Source organism: Nipponia nippon, unplaced genomic scaffold (genome assembly GCF_047370975.1).
Source record: "Nipponia nippon isolate SJK-2023a ecotype South Korea unplaced genomic scaffold, ASM4737097v1 scaffold_31, whole genome shotgun sequence".
NCBI lineage: Eukaryota > Metazoa > Chordata > Aves > Pelecaniformes > Threskiornithidae > Nipponia > Nipponia nippon.
In genome coordinates this window covers 5,687,319-5,705,855 of record NW_028262349.1, presented here as the reverse complement: position 1 = coordinate 5,705,855, position 18,537 = coordinate 5,687,319, and the positions used below count along the sequence as shown (strand labels likewise).

Genomic DNA, 18,537 nt, shown 5'->3' with positions numbered 1-18,537 from the left:
TGCGGGCTGGGACCAGCTTTGTGCCACGCCACGGCCTCGGCGGCCTGTCGAGGGGCATCTGCTCGGCCATCCCTCGGGAGCTGCGCCTGCCGCCTGCCTGCCCTAATTGCTCCCCAGCGGTGCCCGCCCGGCCACATGTTGGCGGCACAAAGCTGCAGTAATTGTGCCAGCGGGAGGGTGGGCGGCAGCGGGACCCCTGCGGCCCCCGGATGGGGCTGGCGAGAGGAGGGGGCCGGCCAGGAGCCCTGGGGTCCCCACAGCGGGAGGTGACGGGCTGCATCAAGGCCAGTGTACCCCTTGCCAGCGGTTTCTGCCAGGTGGGAGCAGGGTGGCAGTGGCAAGGTGCCACGTCCCCGGGGGTCTCTGGCAAGGCTCTGCAGCCCCAAGGGGACCCTGCCTGCCCACCGGGGCTTGGGGCACAGGTGGCGGCAAGGGCCAGCATGGGCCAGCACAGCTCCGGTGGAGATGGCTGAGCCCACAGTGGCTTTGAGGTGCTGAAGCACGGCTGGGACAGTGAGAGACAGGGGCTCAGTCCTGGGCGAACAGGTGCCCCGGGTCCCCGGGGTGTCCTGGTGTGCCCCGTGTCCCTGGGGTGCCCCGTGTCCCTGAGGTGCCCCGGGTCCCTGGGATGCCCTGGGTCCCTGGCGAAGCGAGGCGAGCGCCGACCTTCCCCACACCAAAATGAGATGTTTCCCCTGAAAATCTTCCCACTCCAGACCCGATGGCAGCCACAACCCAGGGCTTCGCAGGAGAAGCCCCATCCCCACCGTGTCCCCATGTCCCTGCACAGGCCAGACCCCACTCAGCGCCAGGACCCTTGGCCGTAGCCCCCCCACCCCGGGGGGTCTCACCCCAATCCAACAGCCCCAGGGCTGGACTCTGACATCCCCACAGCCCCGGGGTCAGGCGGGACCGGCCAGGATGCCACTGGGCCAGGCGAGGCACTGACCCCGGCGAGACCCTTCTCCTTGTCCCCCGTCCCCCGGCTGCTGCTGCTCGTCTGCTTTGTTAGTGACAATTAAACCTTTAACAACGCATTAAATGCATAATCGATGCTCCCCCGGCTCCCCAGCCTGGCTAATGGGCCGGGGCCGAGGTGAAGCGGCCCCGGCAGAGGCGTGCTCCGGCGGGGAGATAATGAAGCAACGGCCGCGGAAGTAATGGGGTTTGATCCGGGGGAAGGGACGCGCTCAATGGGGGCTGCGCTTTTCACATGACATAATTGCCGAGGCTGGCGCCAGCCCGGGGCACCCCCCGGCCTCCCGAGCGCCAACAAAAGCCGGCTGGCGCGGAGAGTGGGAGGCTCAGCACCCCCCGACCCGTTTGATCGGAGCCTAATTGGGGCAAGGGTGCTCCCCCTGTCTTGCAACTGCCACCCAAAAGCGAGGGCGCAGAGAGGCCCCGGGATGAGGATGCGTCTCTCTGGGTCCCTGGGGTTGGGGGGTATGCGAATTATTTAAATGAGTTAATTTGCATGGGGTGGCACTGGCGCGCCCCAAGGCATCGTGGCCAGGGATGTCGGGGTACCCTCACCACAGGGGCTGGTTGTCCCTTCCCTCCCACGGGTGCCCCGGTGCTGCACTGCGCTTAGTGCAGAAACAGGCAATAGTTCTGGCCCCAAAAAATGCCGGTGAAATGCAGGAAAGCCGTAGGAGTGCCGAGCCGCCTGCCCTGCCCTCTTTATTGCTCTGTTCCTCAGCTGAGACCCGGTGGAGCACACCCCGCATCATCTGTGGCCTCTGGCACGTGGGGCCACGTTTGGGAAAAATCCAAGCAAAAAGGCATTTTTTTTCCCCCCCAGATCCCAATCCTGTCCTGAAATCGCTCGCTGCCCGTACAGGGCCTGCACAGCCCTGCGCCTGGGGTTGTACTGGGAGGACTGGGTGCTGCTGGGAGTGTTGGGGGCACCGGGGGGTTCTCCCAGCCCCTCGTGGTGGAGCAGGAGCCCTCCTGCTCCCACCTCCTTTAATCCCCTCCCGCAGGATTTGCCCCCTAATCTGCTTATTTCTCTCTATTTCTCCTAGGCCTGAATGAACTCAACGCTGCCCTGGCACGACGCCTCGCGCCGGCTGAGCCATGGGGTCTGGGCACTCTGCCCCCGGGCTGCCGGGCGGTGTCCTGGCACGTGGGGCTGGCACTGGCTTGGGATACGGGGCTGGCGCTGCCATGCCAGGAGACATGGGGCTGGCAGTGCCCTGTTTACGGGGCTGGCACTGTCCTGGCATATGGGGCTGGCACTGCCATGCCAGGAGATGAGGGGCTGGCGCTGCCTGTACCCGTGGTGGCAGTGCTGTGTACACGGGGCAGCACCGAGCTGCAGTCCCCTGCGCCAGGGGTCCCTGCCGTGCCACGCAGCGAGCCCTGCACCCCCTGGCACAGGCTGGGATGGGGCTCACCCCCTCCTGGCGTGCACCTCCGCACACGTCACCTCCGTCCCCTCCAGCCCCCTGCCCCACAGCAGGACAGACGTGGCCCCAGGGGACTGCAGTGACAACGGGGTGCCACACTGTCCCTCTACAGGGTGTGGGAGCTGGGGACCTCAGGGCTCAGGTTCTCCTCGGGGGTGTTGACCCAGGAGCTCCCCGCCGCCCCCCAGCTCCCGGGGGGGGAGGCGGAGAGGGGGCTGCCGGGCGGCGAGGGGGAGGCCACCAGCCGCAGGTTGAGCTTGGCGATGAGCGGCTTCCCCACGCTCACTGTCTGCTTCTCCTCCACAAAGTCATCCATGCCGCGGTAGCGGTACTGCAGGCAGACGGTGAACACCAGCTCCTGCTGCAGGGGCACCAGCAGCGTGGGCATCCCTCCTGGGCCACGGCCACGGCCGTGCCGTACTCCCAGCACTGGCCCCCCGCCCGATGTGGCTCTTACCCGCAGTTTCTGTAAGCCGCAGAGCCGGCTGTAGAGGCAGCAGGAGGGGCAGCCGAGGCTCCAGGCGGACGCCAGCGGGCTGCCCACCTCCTCCGGGCTCTCCTTGTTGGTGCACTTGAGGTCCACATCCAGCTCCTGCCACGGACAGCGTCCAGCCGTGGAAACCACCATGGGTCCCCCCACCCTATTCCCCAGCATCGCCCCAGCACGGGCTTCAGCAGCCCGCTCCCACCTCGGGTATGTCGGTGAGCTTGGCCTCACACTTGGTGATGTCCTCGGGGGTGGCCACCACACGGGTGTAGATGATCATGATGTTGGAGAACTCAGCGGCGAAGCCCAGCTGGACGATGACGCCACAGTCGAAGCGGAGGTGCCGGCTCTCCGGCAGGACTGGGGGAACAGCGAGCATGGGGCTGGGACCTGCAGGTGCTCAGCGCCAGAGCTGCACCCACGGGTGAGGTGACCACCGGGGTCACCCCGGAGTGGGGACACCGACGTGATGCTCCTGCCACCAGGCCGGCGCCAGTGGTTTCTCTCCTCCAGGGTGGGAGAAACCTGGCAGGTGCTGCCCACTGCCTCTCCCTGCTACTCGGCACCGTCCCCCCACCAGGTGCCAGCTCCAGCCAGGGTGGCCGTGACTCTCACCGTGAGCCTTGGCCCACTGCAGGTTCCTGGCAGAGGACTCATCCCGGCCCGGAGGGCAGATGGGGTCCGTCAGGGCTCGTCTCTCCGAGAGGTTGCTGCGGAGCTCCAGCGCCTGCCGGCCCCGTGTGATCTCCAGCGTGCCCATGTCTGCGGGGGGCACGGGGGTCAGTGGGGGCCATCGGTGGGGTCACTGTCCCCCACCGCTCCCCACTCACCCTCAGCCACCTTGTCCAGCAGCACCGTGATCTTCTCGTCCTCCAGCAGCCAGCGCTTGAGGAAGCTGACAAAGACACCATTGGAGAGCTCGCCCTGGCTCAGCTCGTAGGCTTCGGCGTCCGCACACCTGTGGGGATGGGGCAGCGGTCGGCTCCATCGTGGCCTCCGTCACTCCCCCAGGAACCAGCCCCCGCTGGGGTGACAGCCCTGGGGAAGCCAGGGACGGGTGCCCACGGCTCTACCCACTCCCATCGACCCAACCGGCCACTGTGCCAGGGAGAGGTGGGAGCCGCGGCCGGATCCTGGATGCTTAAACATCATCAGCTCAAATCCCTCTGCTCTGGAGGAGTCTTGGGGCTTAATCCCCTCAGGTGCTGCCCGAAGCCAGGCAGCGCTGTGGGCATCTCCCTGCCCAGTAAGGGACTGGGGGCTGCCGCTCACCCACCACCTCCAGCATCGACCAGAAGGAGCGACGCTGCCGATACACGGGGCGGGGAAAGACACGGGTGCAAACAGGGCTGAGCCGTGGCAGGGGGCTGAGCCTCGGCCCCGCTCTGAGCCAGGGAGGGAGACACAGCGCCGCTGCCTTCACTGGGGGGTGGCAGGGAGGGGACCCACGTGGCGTAGCCGAAGACGATGTTGGCCGTGACCTGCAGCGCCCCAACCTGTGGGATGACGTCGTCGTTGAGGTTCCTGCAAGAGAAGAGCTGCTGGGCAGGGCCAGGACCTGCCGCTCCCCCAAACCCACCCCAAGGTACCCCAGACCCTGGGGGCTGCTCCATGCCCTTCTGCCCACCCATCGTGGCGTTTGCCGGCTCAACTGGGGCAGTGATGCTTTGGAGTGTCCAGACAAAGCCAATGGGCTTGGATGGGACCCCGAGGATGCCTCGCTCCTCTCCCCTGGGGAACCAGCACCCACAGGCACCCCCATGCCAGGACCTCCCAGCAGCTTGCCCCCGGGCTGGTGGCCAGGGCTGGGTCACCTCTTGCGGCACATGTCGAGCAGGAAGATGTTGAGGCCGGTGCGGCGCTGCTGCATGCTCCGCAGCACCCGCTGCACACACAGGCAGTGGGCCGAGGTGTAGGAGCTGGGCGCATCGATGGGCACCATGAAGCTGTTGCCAAAATTTTCATAGCCGTGCCCGGCGTAGTAGAGCAAACCTGCCAGGAGGGGCGGAGAGTGGGTGACATCCCTTGACCTGCCGGTGCCCACTTCTTGCCCAGCTGTCCCCCAAGACCCCGCCAGCACAAAACCACCCGGTTCCCCCCCGACTGGAGCCACCCTGGCAGATGCTGCCGCACCGTAGACACCCTTGTCGAGGAGGAGGAGGAACTCGTTGACAGCCATCTGCATCTCGGCCTTGCACAGGTCCAGCAGCGAGACCACCTTGAAGTCGAGCTGGCGGAGGAGGGCGCTGAGGGCGTGCACGTCCACCATGGGCGCCTTCAGCTGCTTGTGGTGCAGGTAGTGCATGTTGCCAATCAGCAGGGCCACTTTGTCGGTGGCTGTCAGGATAGGAGAGGGAGGCGCTGGGGACGGAGTGGGACACTCCTGCTGTCCCTGCTACCTTCAGCCCGGTTGTGGCCAGTGTCACTGTCCCCGGGTACCAGGGTGCCCTGTGGCATCCCTGCCTCTCCCCAGAGTGCTGCACCCAAAGCCCCCCTGACCGAGTGGAGCCTCGTGGGGTGACACTGGTGACACTGGGGATGGTCACAGCCCCACAGGGCCACCAACCCCTCCTGGGCAGGCTCTTACCATACAGCTGGCCAGGGCTGCCACGCTCTGGGGAGCCTGGAAAGAGAGAAACGCCATGCCACAGCCCCGTGATGCCTGGGGAGCACAGCAGGCAGAGCAGCGGGGACCTGCCTGCTCTGCCCCCACCTACCTCCATCCCCCTCCTGCCAGGAGCCTCCGGACGTGAAGAGCCGCGGGCCTACGGCAAACAGGGGAGTCAGGGAGCCCCGTGCATGGTAGCATCTGCTGGCACAGGCTGGAGCCCCCCAAAACGTGGGACAGCCACGGGAGGGCTTTACGGGCGGGCAGAGCAGAGCCAGGACACCCCACGTGGGGTGGGAGGCCATGGAGGTTTGTCCGGGGCCCTCACCGATCTCCACATCCACTTCCCGGCTCCACACCTCGTGGAAGAGGTTGAACACGCGGCAGGAGTAGCTGCCCCGCTCAGCTGTTGTCACCAGCTTCACCTGCCGGCAGGACGGAGCAGCCAGCTGGGGCGGCGTGCCATGCCGTGCCAGGCCATGCCGTGCCGGGCCATGCCATGCTGGGGATCACACCATACCTGGAGCCGGGGCGCCTGTGCACCCTCCACGGGGCGCCGATTCCTGAACCACTGGTACTGGGGTGGGGGGTTGCCGATGGCTCTGCACTCCAGCACCAGCGTGTCCCCCTCAGCCAGACGGCACGGCCGCGGCTGCCGCAGGATCTGCAGCCCCGCCATGGTCGGGCAGTAACCGCTGGCTGGGGAGGGGATGGGGCAGAAAATCCGGCACCCGGCCATGGCAGGGCTCTGCTGAGCTGCCCCCAGGCCCCAGGTCCCTCACCAGCAGGCCCTGGCGCCCACGGGTCGTGTGAGCCAGTGGGCACGAGGAGGACACAGGGCATTCAGCTCCTCCATGGGCACCATCACCCCAGCAAGCCCACAGACCCTTGCAGCTGAGCAAGGGTGCAACATGGCACGCGATGCTCTATGGGAGCCACTCCATTCCCAATGGGGTGAGCAATGCCCTACAGGAGCCACCCTGGTCCCGACGGGACAAGCGGTGCCCCACGGGTGCCAGCCCGGGGACGCAGACCTCGGGGCCCACCTGAGCTGGGGCTGCTGCTCTTCTCCACCCGGACGTGGGCCCACCTGGAGAAGGCGAAGGCGGCCCCGCAGTTCACCCGGCAGATGTACCACTCGGGCTGGCCCGGCGGGGCAGCCGTGTCGATCACCAGCTCCGGGGCTGTGGCTCCGGGCACCTACGAGACAGGAGGGGGCCAAGGAGTCAGGGGATCCCTGTCACCCATCCGGGTGCGCTCACCACAGCTGGGGCCCGGGGGCCCTGCTCAATGTGGTGCAGCGGGACCTCACCTCCTGCTTCCCGCAGAACCACTGGTACGTGAGCCCCGGCGGGCCGGTTGCCCAGCAGGTCAGGGACACCCGCGTCCCCTCCATCACCACCTGCGACTCCGGCTGCACCGTGATGCGGATCATGTCCTGGACTGTGGGAGAGGAGAGACCAGCCTGGGCTGGCTGAGACGCCTGTCCCACACCATTCCATCACATCCAGTCCCATCCTGTCCTGTCCCATCATACCCTGTCCCACCCCCAACAGCCTGTCCTCTCCCATCCCACCCAATCCTATCACACTATGTCCCATCGCACCCCCTGTCCTGTCCCAACCATCTCATCCTACCTTGTCCCATTCAGTACCATCCCACCCACCCCACCCCATCTCATCCTGTTCCATCCTATTCCACCCCACTCTGCCCCACCCCATCCCATCCCTTCTTGTCCCATCCCAACCTGTCCAATCCTGTCCCATCCCATCCCACTGGTCCCATCACAGCCTGTCCCACCACATCCCGTTGCCCGTCCCCCCATCCCATCACAACACATCCCATCCTATCTCACCCTACTGCATCCATCCCATCCCATCCCATCCCATCCTGGCCAGGGCCCCACTACCCAAATCAAGACCACCAGCTGGAAGAGCTGCTCTTCGTCTCCCCCTGCTTTCCTTCTGCTGAGCCCCTGTCCCCCAGTGGCCCTCTCCAGGCCCTGCGGGACCCCGCTGCCTGTCCCTACCGGCACTGCTGAGGACCTGGCAGGCCTGCGTGTGCCCCATCCTCTCCAGGCAACCCAGCAGGTACTTGAGGGTGCAGTCACGCTCGGCCAGGAGCTGCAGGAGGCACTGCGTGGGGCTGCCACAGGGCTCCAGCACCTTCAGCGAGCACATCTCCAGCTCCTCCGCACTGCAAGGCACCCAGAGCGCTCAGCACCGTAGCCCACCTCCCGCCCGGGAGGGACAGGGACCCCCGCCGGGGGACTCGGCAGTGCCCCCAGCCCAGGCTGCGGCCACGATGGGGTGGCCGGGGGACCCGCCTGCCCCTCGCTCAGCCCATGGCAGGGCTGTGCCCACGTGCATTTTGTCACCCAGTGGGGGACAGACCCCCGGAGATGCCCCCCCACCCCTACCTGCACTTGAAGCGTTTCTCCGCCCCGGCCACCTCAGCCAGCTTGCGCCAGCCCCGGCCGGCGTTATCCAGGAGCTCGCAGAGCCGGGCCACCACCTCCTCACCCAGCGAGCCGATGGGCACGCTCCAGTCCCCCATCCTGTCCCAGCCCTGCCGCCACCTGCCTGGGGACGCAGAGCGGACAAGCTGTCAGCGGGTGACGGGGTGACAGGCACCTGCACCCCACTGGACACCGCCGGGCACTGCTCCAGCCAGGCACAGGGTGGCTCAGGAGGGAGAGCACCAGCCTGAGCTCGCCGGTGTTGGGTCACCTCCCCACAGGAGCCCGGGAGGGTTTTGGCCTCCCCAGGGAGGTGCTGGGAGCTGGCCAGGCAGTGCTGCTGGGTCTGGCCACCGGCAGCCAGCCAGGAACGACACAAGTGCCCCCTCCACGCCCAGAGGACAAGAGCTGTGACAGTGGCACAGGGGACCCCATTCACCCCCCAGCCTGAGGCGAGGAGCCAGGGCCACGTTAGCCCAGCCCCAGGACAGGGACCTTCCCGGGACAGGGTCCAAGGAACTGGAAAGAGGGGATGTCCCCTGTCACCTTCCCCGTCCCTTCAGGGGACACGGAGAATGGGGCCCATCATGGGGGGACGAGCCCAGGGACCCCTCTCCTTCTGGCAGAGACCCCAGTGGGTTGGAAGCAGCAGCCCCCTCGCTGTCACCAGGCCTCTGGAACCAGCATGAGCACTGTCGGGCCACGCCGAGGAGCCCGCAGAGGGGTTAGGGGAGGGGACATGGGGGTCCTGGGGCTGTGACGCGCTTCAGCTCCCCTTGACCCCGGCAAAGGCTTCGGCAGCGAGGGGAGCGGGGCATGAATCACCCTGGACGGGGGCAGCACCCAGGGACGGGCTCTCTCCTCCCCGGGGCCCCTCCCCACCGACCCACCCCGAGTGGGCGCTTGTCCCCAGGACCAAGACATCTGCAGTGGCTGGGTGACACTCACCCAAGCAGGGGGGCTCCAAGATGGAGGGAAGGGACTGGGGTGCCCCCTCTGCTCACCTGCTGCTGGATTTGGGGGGCTGGACACGCTGTGGGGTGGCGAGGGTAGGGCAAGCCGCAGGGCGGGCACGGCGGGGACAGAGCACTCACCGCTGGACACGGCCTGGCCTGAGCCCCGTGAGCTCCGAGGGCGCGCGCTGAGCCCCACGCAGAGGAAATGAGGGTTGAACCCACAGCCTCCCCCAGCCCCCCTGCGCCGCGGCACTGCACTTCTGCTTTCCTGCGCCACTTCCTGTGCCCCGGCGCGCGGGCGCTGCAGCTGCCAGCCCGGCCGCCCCGCAGACCCCCGGGGGAGCCAGGCACGGCCCACGGCCCCAGCCCCTGGGCGTGGGGCACCGGGGACGCCGCTGGGCCGGGCGGTGGCTCCATCGCCCCTTCCTCACTGCCGGAGGACCTCGCGAGTGGCTGCTGTGTCCCCACAGCCCAACTCGAGGCCAGGCAGGAGCTGCAGGGCAGCGAGTCCGGGATGGAGACAAACCAAGGGGACAGGGACACCTCTCAGCCAGGGAGCCCAACGCACTGGCAGGACCGAGGCCCAGGGGAAGCTGCGGGCTCTGCCAGGCCGGAGCCGGCCGAGGACACGTGGGGATGGGGCAGTGAGGCCCCTTTGCTGTGAGGAAGACTCTGCCTTCACCACACAGCCCAGCCAAGCCGGGACCCCGGCGCCCCAGCAGCTGCTGCTGCGGAAGGAAGCGAGAGTGTGGCGCGGGGGTGGCACTGGCGCAGGGCCGGCACTGGCGCGGGGCCGCCGTGTCCCCCCTCACCTCGCCCGCTGCCCCCATGGCACTGCCAGAGCCTGGTCCCCATCCTCCCACCCCCGGGGAGCACTGGCTGCTCAGCCCCCAAAGCCCCCCCCAGGGGACACAGGGACGCCCGTGGAGCCATTCCCCACCCCAAACCCACTACAGCCCCACCGCAGGACCCTGAAGCCCCAGCCGTTGCAGCGCAGACTGTGGCAGAGCAGGGAGCAGGACCCATTTGGTGGCGTAGGCTCCCTCTATGAGCAAAAAATTGAGCTTCTGTTTTAGCAAATACACCTAGAATTTGCGGCCTGCGTTGCCTCAGCCCCTCATCAGCCACCAACACAAGGGGGGACCCACACTGAGCCTGCCGAGGGCCTGGGCTGACACAGCCTCCGTAACAGGTATCGGCCTCACCAGAGATTTATTACAAGTTTATAGCAAGAAGAAGAGACTGAAAGCGGGAGCTGGTCCCGGCGCACCAGCGCTGGCACTCAGGGCGGTCCTGAGCTCCGCAGCGCCTACAGCTTCTTGCCCTTCTTCAGCCTGTTGCGGTGCCATGTGTTGTACTTCCGCAGGCGCCTCCAATATTCGATCGAGTTGGGGTCCAGCTCCTCCAGCTTCTTGGGGGGCCCGAGGTGGATCTTAAAGAGCCTGGGGGGTGAACGCAGAGGATGTGAGGCCGCGGCATGGAGGGCAAAGGGACAAGCACGGGACGGAGCGATGGGAGTGCGTGACCAGGACACGCGGATCCCTCGGCCACGTCCGCAGTGCAGCCTGCTCTCCTCCCCCGGCCCTCGGGGAAGGTCTCTGGGCTGCGGAGCGGGAGTTTTCCTCCTCCCAGCATGGTTCCCTGTCTCTCCCGTCCGTGCCTCTGGGACGGCAGCTCGGCAGGGACGGGCACCCCGGGAGGGACCCCCCTTCTGCACCACCTACCAGTCGGGGTACTCGGAGTCGGGCTTCAGGGCCACCTCCGGGCCGTCCTTGAAGTAATTGACCCCCATGGCGTAGGTGGCGAGCATGGTGGGGTCCGTGCACACCTCCGGCCCCTTCAGCACCTCCTTCGGCAAGTTCTTGCCCTTGGACTTCATGGCTGCGGGGACAAGGGCACGGTCAAGGCCGGGGATGTGATGGGGGGGCAGGGGCGCAGGACGGGGGCTCCGCCAGGGCCGGGGACGAGGGACGGGGCCGGGGGGCACCGGGCGGGCGGGAGGGAGGGAGCTGGGGCGGCGGCGCTGGGGGCGAGGGACGCGGGGCGAGGCGCCGGCAGGAGGGGACGGGGCTGCGGCCGGGGAGGACCCGGGGCCGAGGCCGGGGGCCGCGGGGCCAAGGGCAGGGGCGGGGGCCGGCGCTCACCCGGCTTCTTGGCGTAGCCGCGGGCCGGGCCGGGCAGCGCCGCCCGCACCGCCCGCAGCAGCACCCGGGCGGCCATGCTGCGGGGCCGCGGGCCGGGGAGGGGCGGGGAGGGGCGGGGCGGCCGGGCCGGGCCGCGCATGCGGGGCGGCGGCGGCGCCCGGAAGCAGAAGCGGCGGCGGGACCGGATCGTCCCGTCCCGTCCCGTCCCGTCCCCGGCAGCCGGTGGGTCCGCACGGGCCGGGCCGGCTCCAGCCCCAGCCCCAGCCCCAGCCCCGGGCCCGGGCCCGGGCGGCCGCCAGCGGGGAGAGCCGGCGCCGGCAGGGTTGGCCCTGGCCCCTCCGCGCCCCGCCGAGCCCCGCTCCCCGCCCGGGGCGGCCCCCATGGAGAGCAGCATGGACTTCCAGGCGGCCGCGGCCCCCGCCCCCCATCCCGGCAGCGACGAGGCCCCGGAGCCGCCGGCCATGGACACGGAGGAAGGGCCGGCGCCGCGGCCCGGCGCCCCTGAGCCCCCTGTGGGCGAGGGCCGGCCGGAGGGGCCCCCCTCGATCGCCCCGCGGCCTGGCCGCGGCTCCGGGCGGGACCTGCCCGTCCCCGAGGGCCGGCGGAGGCGCCCGGGGCCCAGCTCGGGCCCGGCCCCGGGCCTCGGCGGAGGTGGGGGCGGACAAGCCGAGCTTTGCCGGGCCTTGGGAAGAGAGATGGACCGGGAGGCGATGGCCGCGGGGCCGCGGGGCTCCGCCGGCTGGAAACCCAGCGCCGGGAGCACCCCTCGGGACGCGGGGCACCCCCGAGCCCCCGGCAGCGGCGACCCCACGGGCATGGAGCTGGACGAGGCCCCCGAGGCCGGCGCCCGCGCAGGCAGGGCCGAGTGGGCCGAGGACGCGGAGGAGGAGCCCTCGGAGATCCAGGGGCTGCTGGCCCAGCTCGAGACCCTCGACCCCAACCTCTGCGACCGCTCTCCCGCCTCCGAGCGGGGCCCGCTGCCCTCCTCAAGCACTGGCGCAGCCGCGCTGGCGGGCGAGCAGCCCCGGCGGAGCTACGGGGAGTGCCAGGGCCAGTGCCAGCCCTGCCCGCTGCACGTAGCCACGGGCCGGGGCCTGGAGACGCGGCCTTGCTGTGCCCAGCACTCGGCCTGCTCCCGGCCCTGCCATGGCCTGCTCTTTGCCGAGGCCGACCGGGAGGACTTGCTGAGCCTCCTGTGCTACGAGGGGGGGCTGCCCGAGGCCAGCACTGAGACGCCCTTGGCCCGCTCTGACGTCCTGGCCGGGAGCAACCTGGAGGTGCTGCAGGCTCGGGAGGAACTGGCCGCTGTGGAGAAGCCCGAAGGACTGGAGAGGCCTGAGAGCTCAGAGGAAGGATCTTCTGGCAGCTGGTATTATGGAGAGGGGCTCTGCGAGGTCGACTCCACCTGCGAGGGCAATCGGGACGGTTCCCCGGAGCCAGCCTGGGTGGCCCTGCCTTCCACTCCGGCCCCAGAGGCAGAGCAGCCACCCCAAGGCGGCGTGACCGTGAGTGCATTGCACGTGGGCTGCGGCAGTGCAGCAGCAAGCCAGGACGTGCCCCATGGCTCTGCTCCCTCGTGGGGTTTTGGGTGGGGGCAGAGGGGAGACAGGGATGTCTTTTTCTTGGGTCTTGCAGGGCCTCATGCTGCTGGGGTGCCCAGACAAGACCCTCGGTACTGGCTTTGGCTCCTGCTGCCCTGAATGTGGGGGGATACTTGCACGGCTGTTTGATCCGTGCATGCCCTGGGGGAGAGGCTGGTGGGTCTGAAGAGCCTCCCAGCCGCAGGACCCTGTGCCCCCCGCCGCCTCAGGATGCTGTGCCCTCCCTGTCCCTGCTCCAGGGGCAGCCTGGCCGCGGGGCGGGCAGGCCGAATCCCTGGGATCCCAACCAGAGCCTCACCTGCTCTCTCGTTGCTTTGCAGAACAGGGAACCCCCATCCTCCTGCCCAGCCTTCAAAGAGGGTGAGTTGCTTCTATGCTCAAGCAGCAAAAGCACCCAGGAGTCCTGACCCACCGCCTCCTGCTCTGACCCCGAAAGCGGGGTGGCGAGGGGTCCCAGCCGGGGAGGGAGCACCCAGCTCTGCGCCCACGCAGGGTGGGAACGTGGCTGCAGGCTCCAGGTGGCTCGTTCGATCCCAGCTCGCCCTTTGCTGAGCAAATGGGGGTGCTTCAGGGATCAGGGAGGGATGCTCAGGCTTGGGAAGGGAGAAAGAGGGATGTGCCAGGGTGTGCCCGAGGGAAGGGGGAGGCAGCCCTGGGGCCGGAGTTGGTCCTGCGGTGATGCCAGGAGCCTGTCTGCCAAGCACTGAGCTGCTTTGCCCTGTGTAGGAATGTGGCTAACGGGCAGTAGGAGTTGGTACTCCCAGTTTTCAGAGTTGGGCGGACCAGCCCCTGCTTAGTCCTTCCCAATGCCTCAGTTCCAGGCCCTTGTGACCCGGAGGATCTGCTGGACGGTGTGATTTTTGGGGCAAAATACCTGGGCTCCACGCAGCTGGTCTCGGAGAGGAACCCCCCGACCAGCGTCCGCATGGCCCAGGCCCAGGAGGCGGTGGACAGGATCAAGGTGCAGGAGGGTAGGGGGGCATGACTGCCGCCAGCCCGGCCCCTCGCGGGCATGGGGCAGCGCTCAGGACCTGCCCAGGGGCACCCCCCGCCTGCGGGGCAGGGACCCAGAGGAGTCCTGGCGGCAGCAGTGACCTCTCCTGGGTGCTTCGTTCTGCAGGCACCGGAGGGGGAGTCCCAGCCCATGACCGAGGTGGATCTGTTTGTCTCCACGCAGAGGATCAAGGTGCTCACGGCTGACACACAGGTGAGCGGGGAACGGGAGCACCCGCGTGGCTTTGGGGCTGCTGCAACCTTCCTGTTTGGCCTTGGGATCTCTGCTTCACACCCACGCCAGTGGGGTCGTGCTCAAGGATGGCCTACGGGTGAGGACACGCTCTGGGAGGAGATGTGTCACTCCGCAGCCATCCCACGCAGATGTGTTGTGTCCCTCGGCTCTCTGCATGGCTTCTCATGCAAACTGCGCCTCGCGGGAGCTGCTGGGTTCCCAGACCAAGTTCCAGGGAACCGAGGCTTGAAATTTCTGTAGCTCTTTGCCTCAGGATTAGTTTCAGCTTTATAGTAAGAGGGAAGAGCTGTCTTGTCCCCCGGCAGCACCCAGAGACACGGATGAGTCCTTGATCGAAGGAGCTGTTTGTGCCTTTTAGCACAGACGTGGTTTCTCCCCAGCGTCTGCCAGGCATTTGAGCTGCATCCCGGCACAGTGGCGTTTGAACCCAAACCCTTCCTGCCTGTGGCGGTGCCTGGCTGGCTCGCGGGCTGCCCATGGGGTCCGCTGGGCCAGGGAGGGCTGAACGTCTCTGCCCGTGTCCCCCTTGCCAGGAGGCCATGATGGATCACTCCCTCCAGACCATCTCCTACATCGCCGACATCGGCTCCCTGGTGGTGCTCATGGCGCGCCGGAAACTGCCTCGGCGGTCGGAGGTGGCAGAGGAAAAGCGGCTCTACAAGATGATCTGCCATGTCTTCCATTCGGCCGACGTGAGGCGACACGCGAGTCCCTCGGGAGGGCAGGGTGGCGCAGGGGTCCTGGGCCCCATCCTGCTGTAATGACTGGGTACTCTGGGTCTCCATGCTGGGGGCTCCCGACGAGCACGTAGAGGGGGAAGTAGTCCAGCCTGAGCACCTCTGCAATGTAGAGGGGCCCAGCAAGAAAAGGGGAGAGGATTGGCACCATACAGGGGCCCACTGAGGCAGGGAAGGAGCCAGGACGCCCTGGAGCTCCCAGGACGCAGTGCCTGTGCTGGGCATTGCAGGGCGCTGGCAGCTGTTGGCTCCAGTTTGGCCATGGGACCGTTGGCCCTGAGCCATGGGCGTGACGAACCCCTCTCTTTCCCCAGGCCCAGATCATCGCTCAGGCTATCGGGCAGGCGTTCGGCGTGGCCTACCAGCGCTTCCTGGAGGCCAACAGCATCGACCCAAGCGAGCTGAGCCCTCGCCAGTACAGCCGTGCCCTCGAGGACCAGGAGCAATACAATGCGGAGCTGACCCACTTCTCCCGGCAGGAGAACTGCAAGGACGTAAGAGCTGCTTTGGAGGGGTGGGGACAGTGTGGGCTACCCGCCGGCACCTCTGTGTCGTCCCCTTCATGGCTCCCTGAGCAGCTGAGGTGCTCCCTGCAAAACTGGGCCCCATCCCAGCCAGCTGTGGGCCCAGGACACCCGTGCTGGGGCTGGGACACATGCCCCGTGACTCTGGTGACCGTAACCCGTCTGTGCCCCCCACCAGGTCTGCATCCAGAAGCAGAAGGGGGAGATCCTGGGCATCGCCATCGTGGAGTCGGGCTGGGGCTCCATCCTGCCCACAGTGGTCATCGCCAACCTGATGCACGGGGGCCCCGCAGAGAGGTCGGGCGAGCTGAGCATCGGGGACCGCCTCATGTCCGTCAACGGGACGAGCCTGGTGGGGCTGCCCCTCGCCACCTGCCAGAGCATCATCCGGGTGAGCCAGGGCTGCACCCGGGGTGGCCCCGGCCTCCAGCCTGGCCGGAGGGCGAGTGCTGGCAGAGGCGGGGACCGGCCTGGATGCGTCTGGCATTGCCAGGGTCCCCCCCAGTGCTCCCAGCTTGCGGGCAGATGGGTGATAGGAGGCCGTGGGGGCAGAGGGGGCAGGAGCGCGGGGGGCCACGCACGTCCTGCGGGCTGCGACAGTCCCTGCTCCGAGTGCTTGGGAGGAAGGGATGTGGCAAGGCAGGGACAAAGCTGGGGACTAAACGTGCTGCAGCAGGGTGCAGGCAGGGCCCTGCCCGAGGAGGAGGGTGGGTGAGGAGGCAGGCACCTGTCCTGGAGGAAACCTGTAGCATCTTCTACCACCTGGGCAGGAAGGAGCTGGAAGTAAAGACAGTGTTGCCTCAGGGGCAGAGTGGGACATCTTGGACTGGATTTATAAGTTCTTCTCCCTGAATTTGAGCATGGCAGTATCCCTGTGTGCGCCTCAGTTTCCCCATTGAAAACAGGTTGCTAATCCTCAGCCCGTGGCTGTGTCGCCCCTCTCAGCCATGCCAAATAGCGCTCCAAAGTCTGACAAAGCCCCATCCCATCTTCCAGGAGCTGAAGCACCAGACAGAGGTGACGCTGAACATCGTGCACTGTCCCCCTGTCACCACGGCGGTCATCCGGCGCCCCGACTCCAAGTACCAGCTGGGCTTCTGTGTTGAGAACGGCGTGGTGAGTGCCCGCGGGGACGGGAGCAGAGCCAGGCCAGGGTGGGCCGAGGGCTTCAGCCGCCCGTCTGGCAGAGGGACGCGGTTCTGGCTGTGTCCGCATGGACGAGCGCACAGCTCCAGCGCTCCTTGTGCCTGCCAGGGCTGAGGTGTCCCAGGGCTCTGCTGCGCCACGGCAAAAGGCTCTCTGCAGCTCTCCTGCAGCACCGGCGGCTGGATCCGTCTCCCTGGTGCTCCTTAGCTGTTTGCTTTTGGGGTGGTGGTTTCTTCCTGGCTTTGTGGCGTGCCCTTAGTGACGTTTGTTGCTGTCCCCAGTGCCCCAGCCGCTCCCCGCTCTGTGGCTGCGTTGCAAAGGCAGAGAGGGGCATTTCCAAGAGCAGCAGGAGTTGGTGGGGAGGGTGGGCGGGTGGAGGGGGTGGCACAGCTGCTTCACACACAGACCGATGCTCACACTAGAACTGGAGACGCGGTTAGCCCACGGGAGCGTGGGAGCTGCCGCCCCAGGGAGAAGCGCTGGCTCTGCAGCCCAGGCTTGATGGAAGCATGAGGATTCGATGGGGGGAGCTGAGCTCTCCGTCAGCCAGGGGAACAAAAGCCTGCGGGCTGCCCTTGCCCTACAGCTCAGCACATCGCTCCGGTGGCAGCAATGCAGAAGGACATGCCTGCCCTCGCTGCACGCCCGTGGGCTGGAGGAGCCAGCACCCAAGTCCAGAGCTCTTGCTGGGAACCTACACCGATGAGAGGGTTTGGGGTGGTGGTTGCGTACGGCCCTGGGCTGTGGGCACAGCTCTGATCTTACCAGCGCGCTCTCTGCTCCCCAGATCTGCAGCCTGATGCGTGGGGGCATCGCAGAGAGAGGTGGCATCCGTGTGGGGCACCGCATCATCGAGATCAACGGGCAGAGCGTGGTGGCAACGCCCCACGAGAAGATCATCCAGATCCTCACACAGGCGGTCAGCGAGGTGAGCCAGTCCTGGGCTGGGTGATGGCCAGGGCCCCCATGCCGCGGGGCAGCCGCACACGGAGCAGGCTCGGCTCAGGGATTTGCCTCAGCACCCTCCAGCCCGGGGTTTGGTGTCTCCCAGCTGATCTGTGCGTCTCTGCCTAGGTCCACATCAAGACCATGCCGGCCTCCACGTACCGCTTACTGACAGGGCAGGAGCAGCCCATCTTCCTCTGAGCGGCTGGCCGTGCCCGGCTGTCGCTGCACGCGCCTGGGGCCAGGCAGGAGCGAGCCCGGGGCCTCAAGGGCAGGACAGGCTCTGCCTCCTGCCCCAGCGCCCTCATCAGAGCCCTCTGGCCCCCAGCAAGGCCTAATCCTGCACCTCTTTGGTTTTACTCAGGACACAGTGGGAGACTCTGGGGGCCTGATACCCAGCTTGAGCAGCATCAGGGCCTGTGGTGCCATGGTTTGGGCACCTCCTTCCCCTCTGTTCACCCCTCCCTGCCTCACAGTGCCTGCACGGTGCCTGTCCCGCTGCTTCACAGGGTCCCTCACCTTGGCCTGGTGCTGGCAGGAGGAGCGGGGACCCCACCTGAAAGGTCACCACACACAGTGCTTTTACGCTCACCAACGGTGCCTTTCCCCGTGTGGGGCTGGTGCTGGAAGCACAGCTCCGGGGCTCGCCCCCAAGCAGTGCTGACCCTGCACACCGGTGCGGGTGCCCGCTGGCACCCCCGAGGGAGAGCCGGCAGCTCCTAGACTCAGCCTTAAGTGCAGCAGCACCCTTGGCACCCACTCCTCCCTGGCTTTGGCAGGGGCCTGTCGGGGGTGCAAACAGACCCCCTGTCAGACCCGTTGCACCGAGCTGGGAAACTACCTCTGCTTTTCCCTGGTGCTGCCTTTAACCGCTTTGCACGCACAGCCCAGCCCCAGCCCGCCTGGGCACCGGGTCGCAGCCCTCGGTGCAGCGAAAGGGAACACGACACTGCCCAGCCCCACATCGCAGGGAGCTTGGGGTCGTGAGCCCCAAGGACCAGCCCCTGGTGATGTGTCTTTTCATGAGTGGGTCTCTGGGCCCCTACAGCCAAGGTAGCACTGACCTGACTTTGCCTGTGTGCTTGGTTGATGTAAAAATAAAAGTTTTGGGGAATGTGGGAGGCTGCGTTTCAGGAGCCCTGGCTGGGCTGCAGGAGAGGAGGCTTGGCTCTGGGGCACGCACCCTGAGCCCGCTGCGGTGCCAGACGTTGGCACGACCCAAGCCTGATTCCCGCAGCGATGCCTCTCGGGGGCAGGCAGGGCCTCCGGCCGCG

At 67.5% G+C, this 18,537-nt stretch overlaps 3 protein-coding genes across 5 annotated transcripts; 1 reads left to right on the top strand and 2 right to left on the bottom strand.

The window, feature by feature from the left end:
- Window positions 1-1,661: 1,661 nt before the first annotated feature.
- Window positions 1,662-9,143, bottom strand: LOC104019634 (mucosa-associated lymphoid tissue lymphoma translocation protein 1). Of its 3 annotated transcripts, none has more exons than XM_087769233.1 (17): window positions 9,056-9,143; window positions 7,923-8,085; window positions 7,533-7,699; window positions 6,816-6,946; window positions 6,550-6,703; window positions 6,024-6,202; window positions 5,832-5,952; window positions 5,613-5,660; window positions 5,483-5,518; window positions 5,029-5,232; window positions 4,710-4,887; window positions 4,345-4,419; window positions 3,726-3,853; window positions 3,511-3,657; window positions 3,098-3,255; window positions 2,866-3,000; window positions 1,662-2,769 (listed from the first exon to the last, which is right to left on the bottom strand). In XM_087769233.1, the coding sequence occupies exons 2-17, from the start codon at window positions 8,057-8,059 to the stop codon at window positions 2,515-2,517; spliced, it is 2,253 nt and encodes a 750-aa protein (XP_087625359.1). In that variant the 5' UTR covers window positions 8,060-8,085; window positions 9,056-9,143; the 3' UTR covers window positions 1,662-2,514. The 3 variants fall into 3 exon arrangements, with proteins under 3 accessions (XP_087625359.1, XP_087625358.1, XP_087625360.1); XM_087769232.1 differs by having other exon boundaries at window positions 5,613-5,717; window positions 5,832-5,928; XM_087769234.1 differs by having other exon boundaries at window positions 5,832-5,928.
- Window positions 9,144-10,112: 969 nt separating this feature from the next.
- On the bottom strand, window positions 10,113-11,216 carry MRPL54 (mitochondrial ribosomal protein L54). Its single transcript, XM_087769414.1, has 3 exons — window positions 11,062-11,216; window positions 10,642-10,798; window positions 10,113-10,359 (listed from the first exon to the last, which is right to left on the bottom strand). Exons 1-3 carry the CDS (start codon window positions 11,198-11,200, stop codon window positions 10,227-10,229), a joined length of 429 nt encoding a protein of 142 aa, XP_087625540.1. The 5' UTR covers window positions 11,201-11,216; the 3' UTR covers window positions 10,113-10,226.
- Window positions 11,217-11,441: 225 nt separating this feature from the next.
- APBA3 (amyloid beta precursor protein binding family A member 3) lies at window positions 11,442-18,492 on the top strand. Its single transcript, XM_087769407.1, has 10 exons — window positions 11,442-12,566; window positions 12,983-13,022; window positions 13,478-13,623; window positions 13,783-13,869; window positions 14,445-14,603; window positions 14,963-15,142; window positions 15,351-15,563; window positions 16,169-16,288; window positions 17,106-17,246; window positions 17,393-18,492. The coding sequence occupies exons 1-10, from the start codon at window positions 11,442-11,444 to the stop codon at window positions 17,462-17,464; spliced, it is 2,283 nt and encodes a 760-aa protein (XP_087625533.1). The 3' UTR covers window positions 17,465-18,492.
- Window positions 18,493-18,537: the final 45 nt, after the last annotated feature.

Excerpts from the sequence above, each read along its gene's own strand:
- LOC104019634 (XM_087769232.1), bottom strand. The coding sequence starts at position 8,059 with ATGGGGGACTGGAGCGTGCCCATCGGCTCGCTGGGTGAGGAGGTGGTG. Across the intron at positions 5,929-6,023 it reads CACAGGCGCCCCGGCTCCAG|GTGAAGCTGGTGACAACAGC; the intron begins GTATGGTGTGAT and ends TCCTGCCGGCAG. Across the intron at positions 5,718-5,831 it reads GGAAGTGGATGTGGAGATCG|CCTGTGCCAGCAGATGCTAC; the intron begins GTGAGGGCCCCG and ends GGGGGGCTCCAG.
- MRPL54 (XM_087769414.1), bottom strand. The coding sequence starts at position 11,200 with ATGCGCGGCCCGGCCCGGCCGCCCCGCCCCTCCCCGCCCCTCCCCGGC. Across the intron at positions 10,799-11,061 it reads CGGCTACGCCAAGAAGCCGG|CCATGAAGTCCAAGGGCAAG; the intron begins GTGAGCGCCGGC and ends TTGTCCCCGCAG. Across the intron at positions 10,360-10,641 it reads GACTCCGAGTACCCCGACTG|GCTCTTTAAGATCCACCTCG; the intron begins GTAGGTGGTGCA and ends TTCACCCCCCAG.
- APBA3 (XM_087769407.1), top strand. The coding sequence starts at position 11,442 with ATGGAGAGCAGCATGGACTTCCAGGCGGCCGCGGCCCCCGCCCCCCAT. Across the intron at positions 13,624-13,782 it reads AGGCGGTGGACAGGATCAAG|GCACCGGAGGGGGAGTCCCA; the intron begins GTGCAGGAGGGT and ends TTCGTTCTGCAG. Across the intron at positions 16,289-17,105 it reads TCTGTGTTGAGAACGGCGTG|ATCTGCAGCCTGATGCGTGG; the intron begins GTGAGTGCCCGC and ends TCTGCTCCCCAG.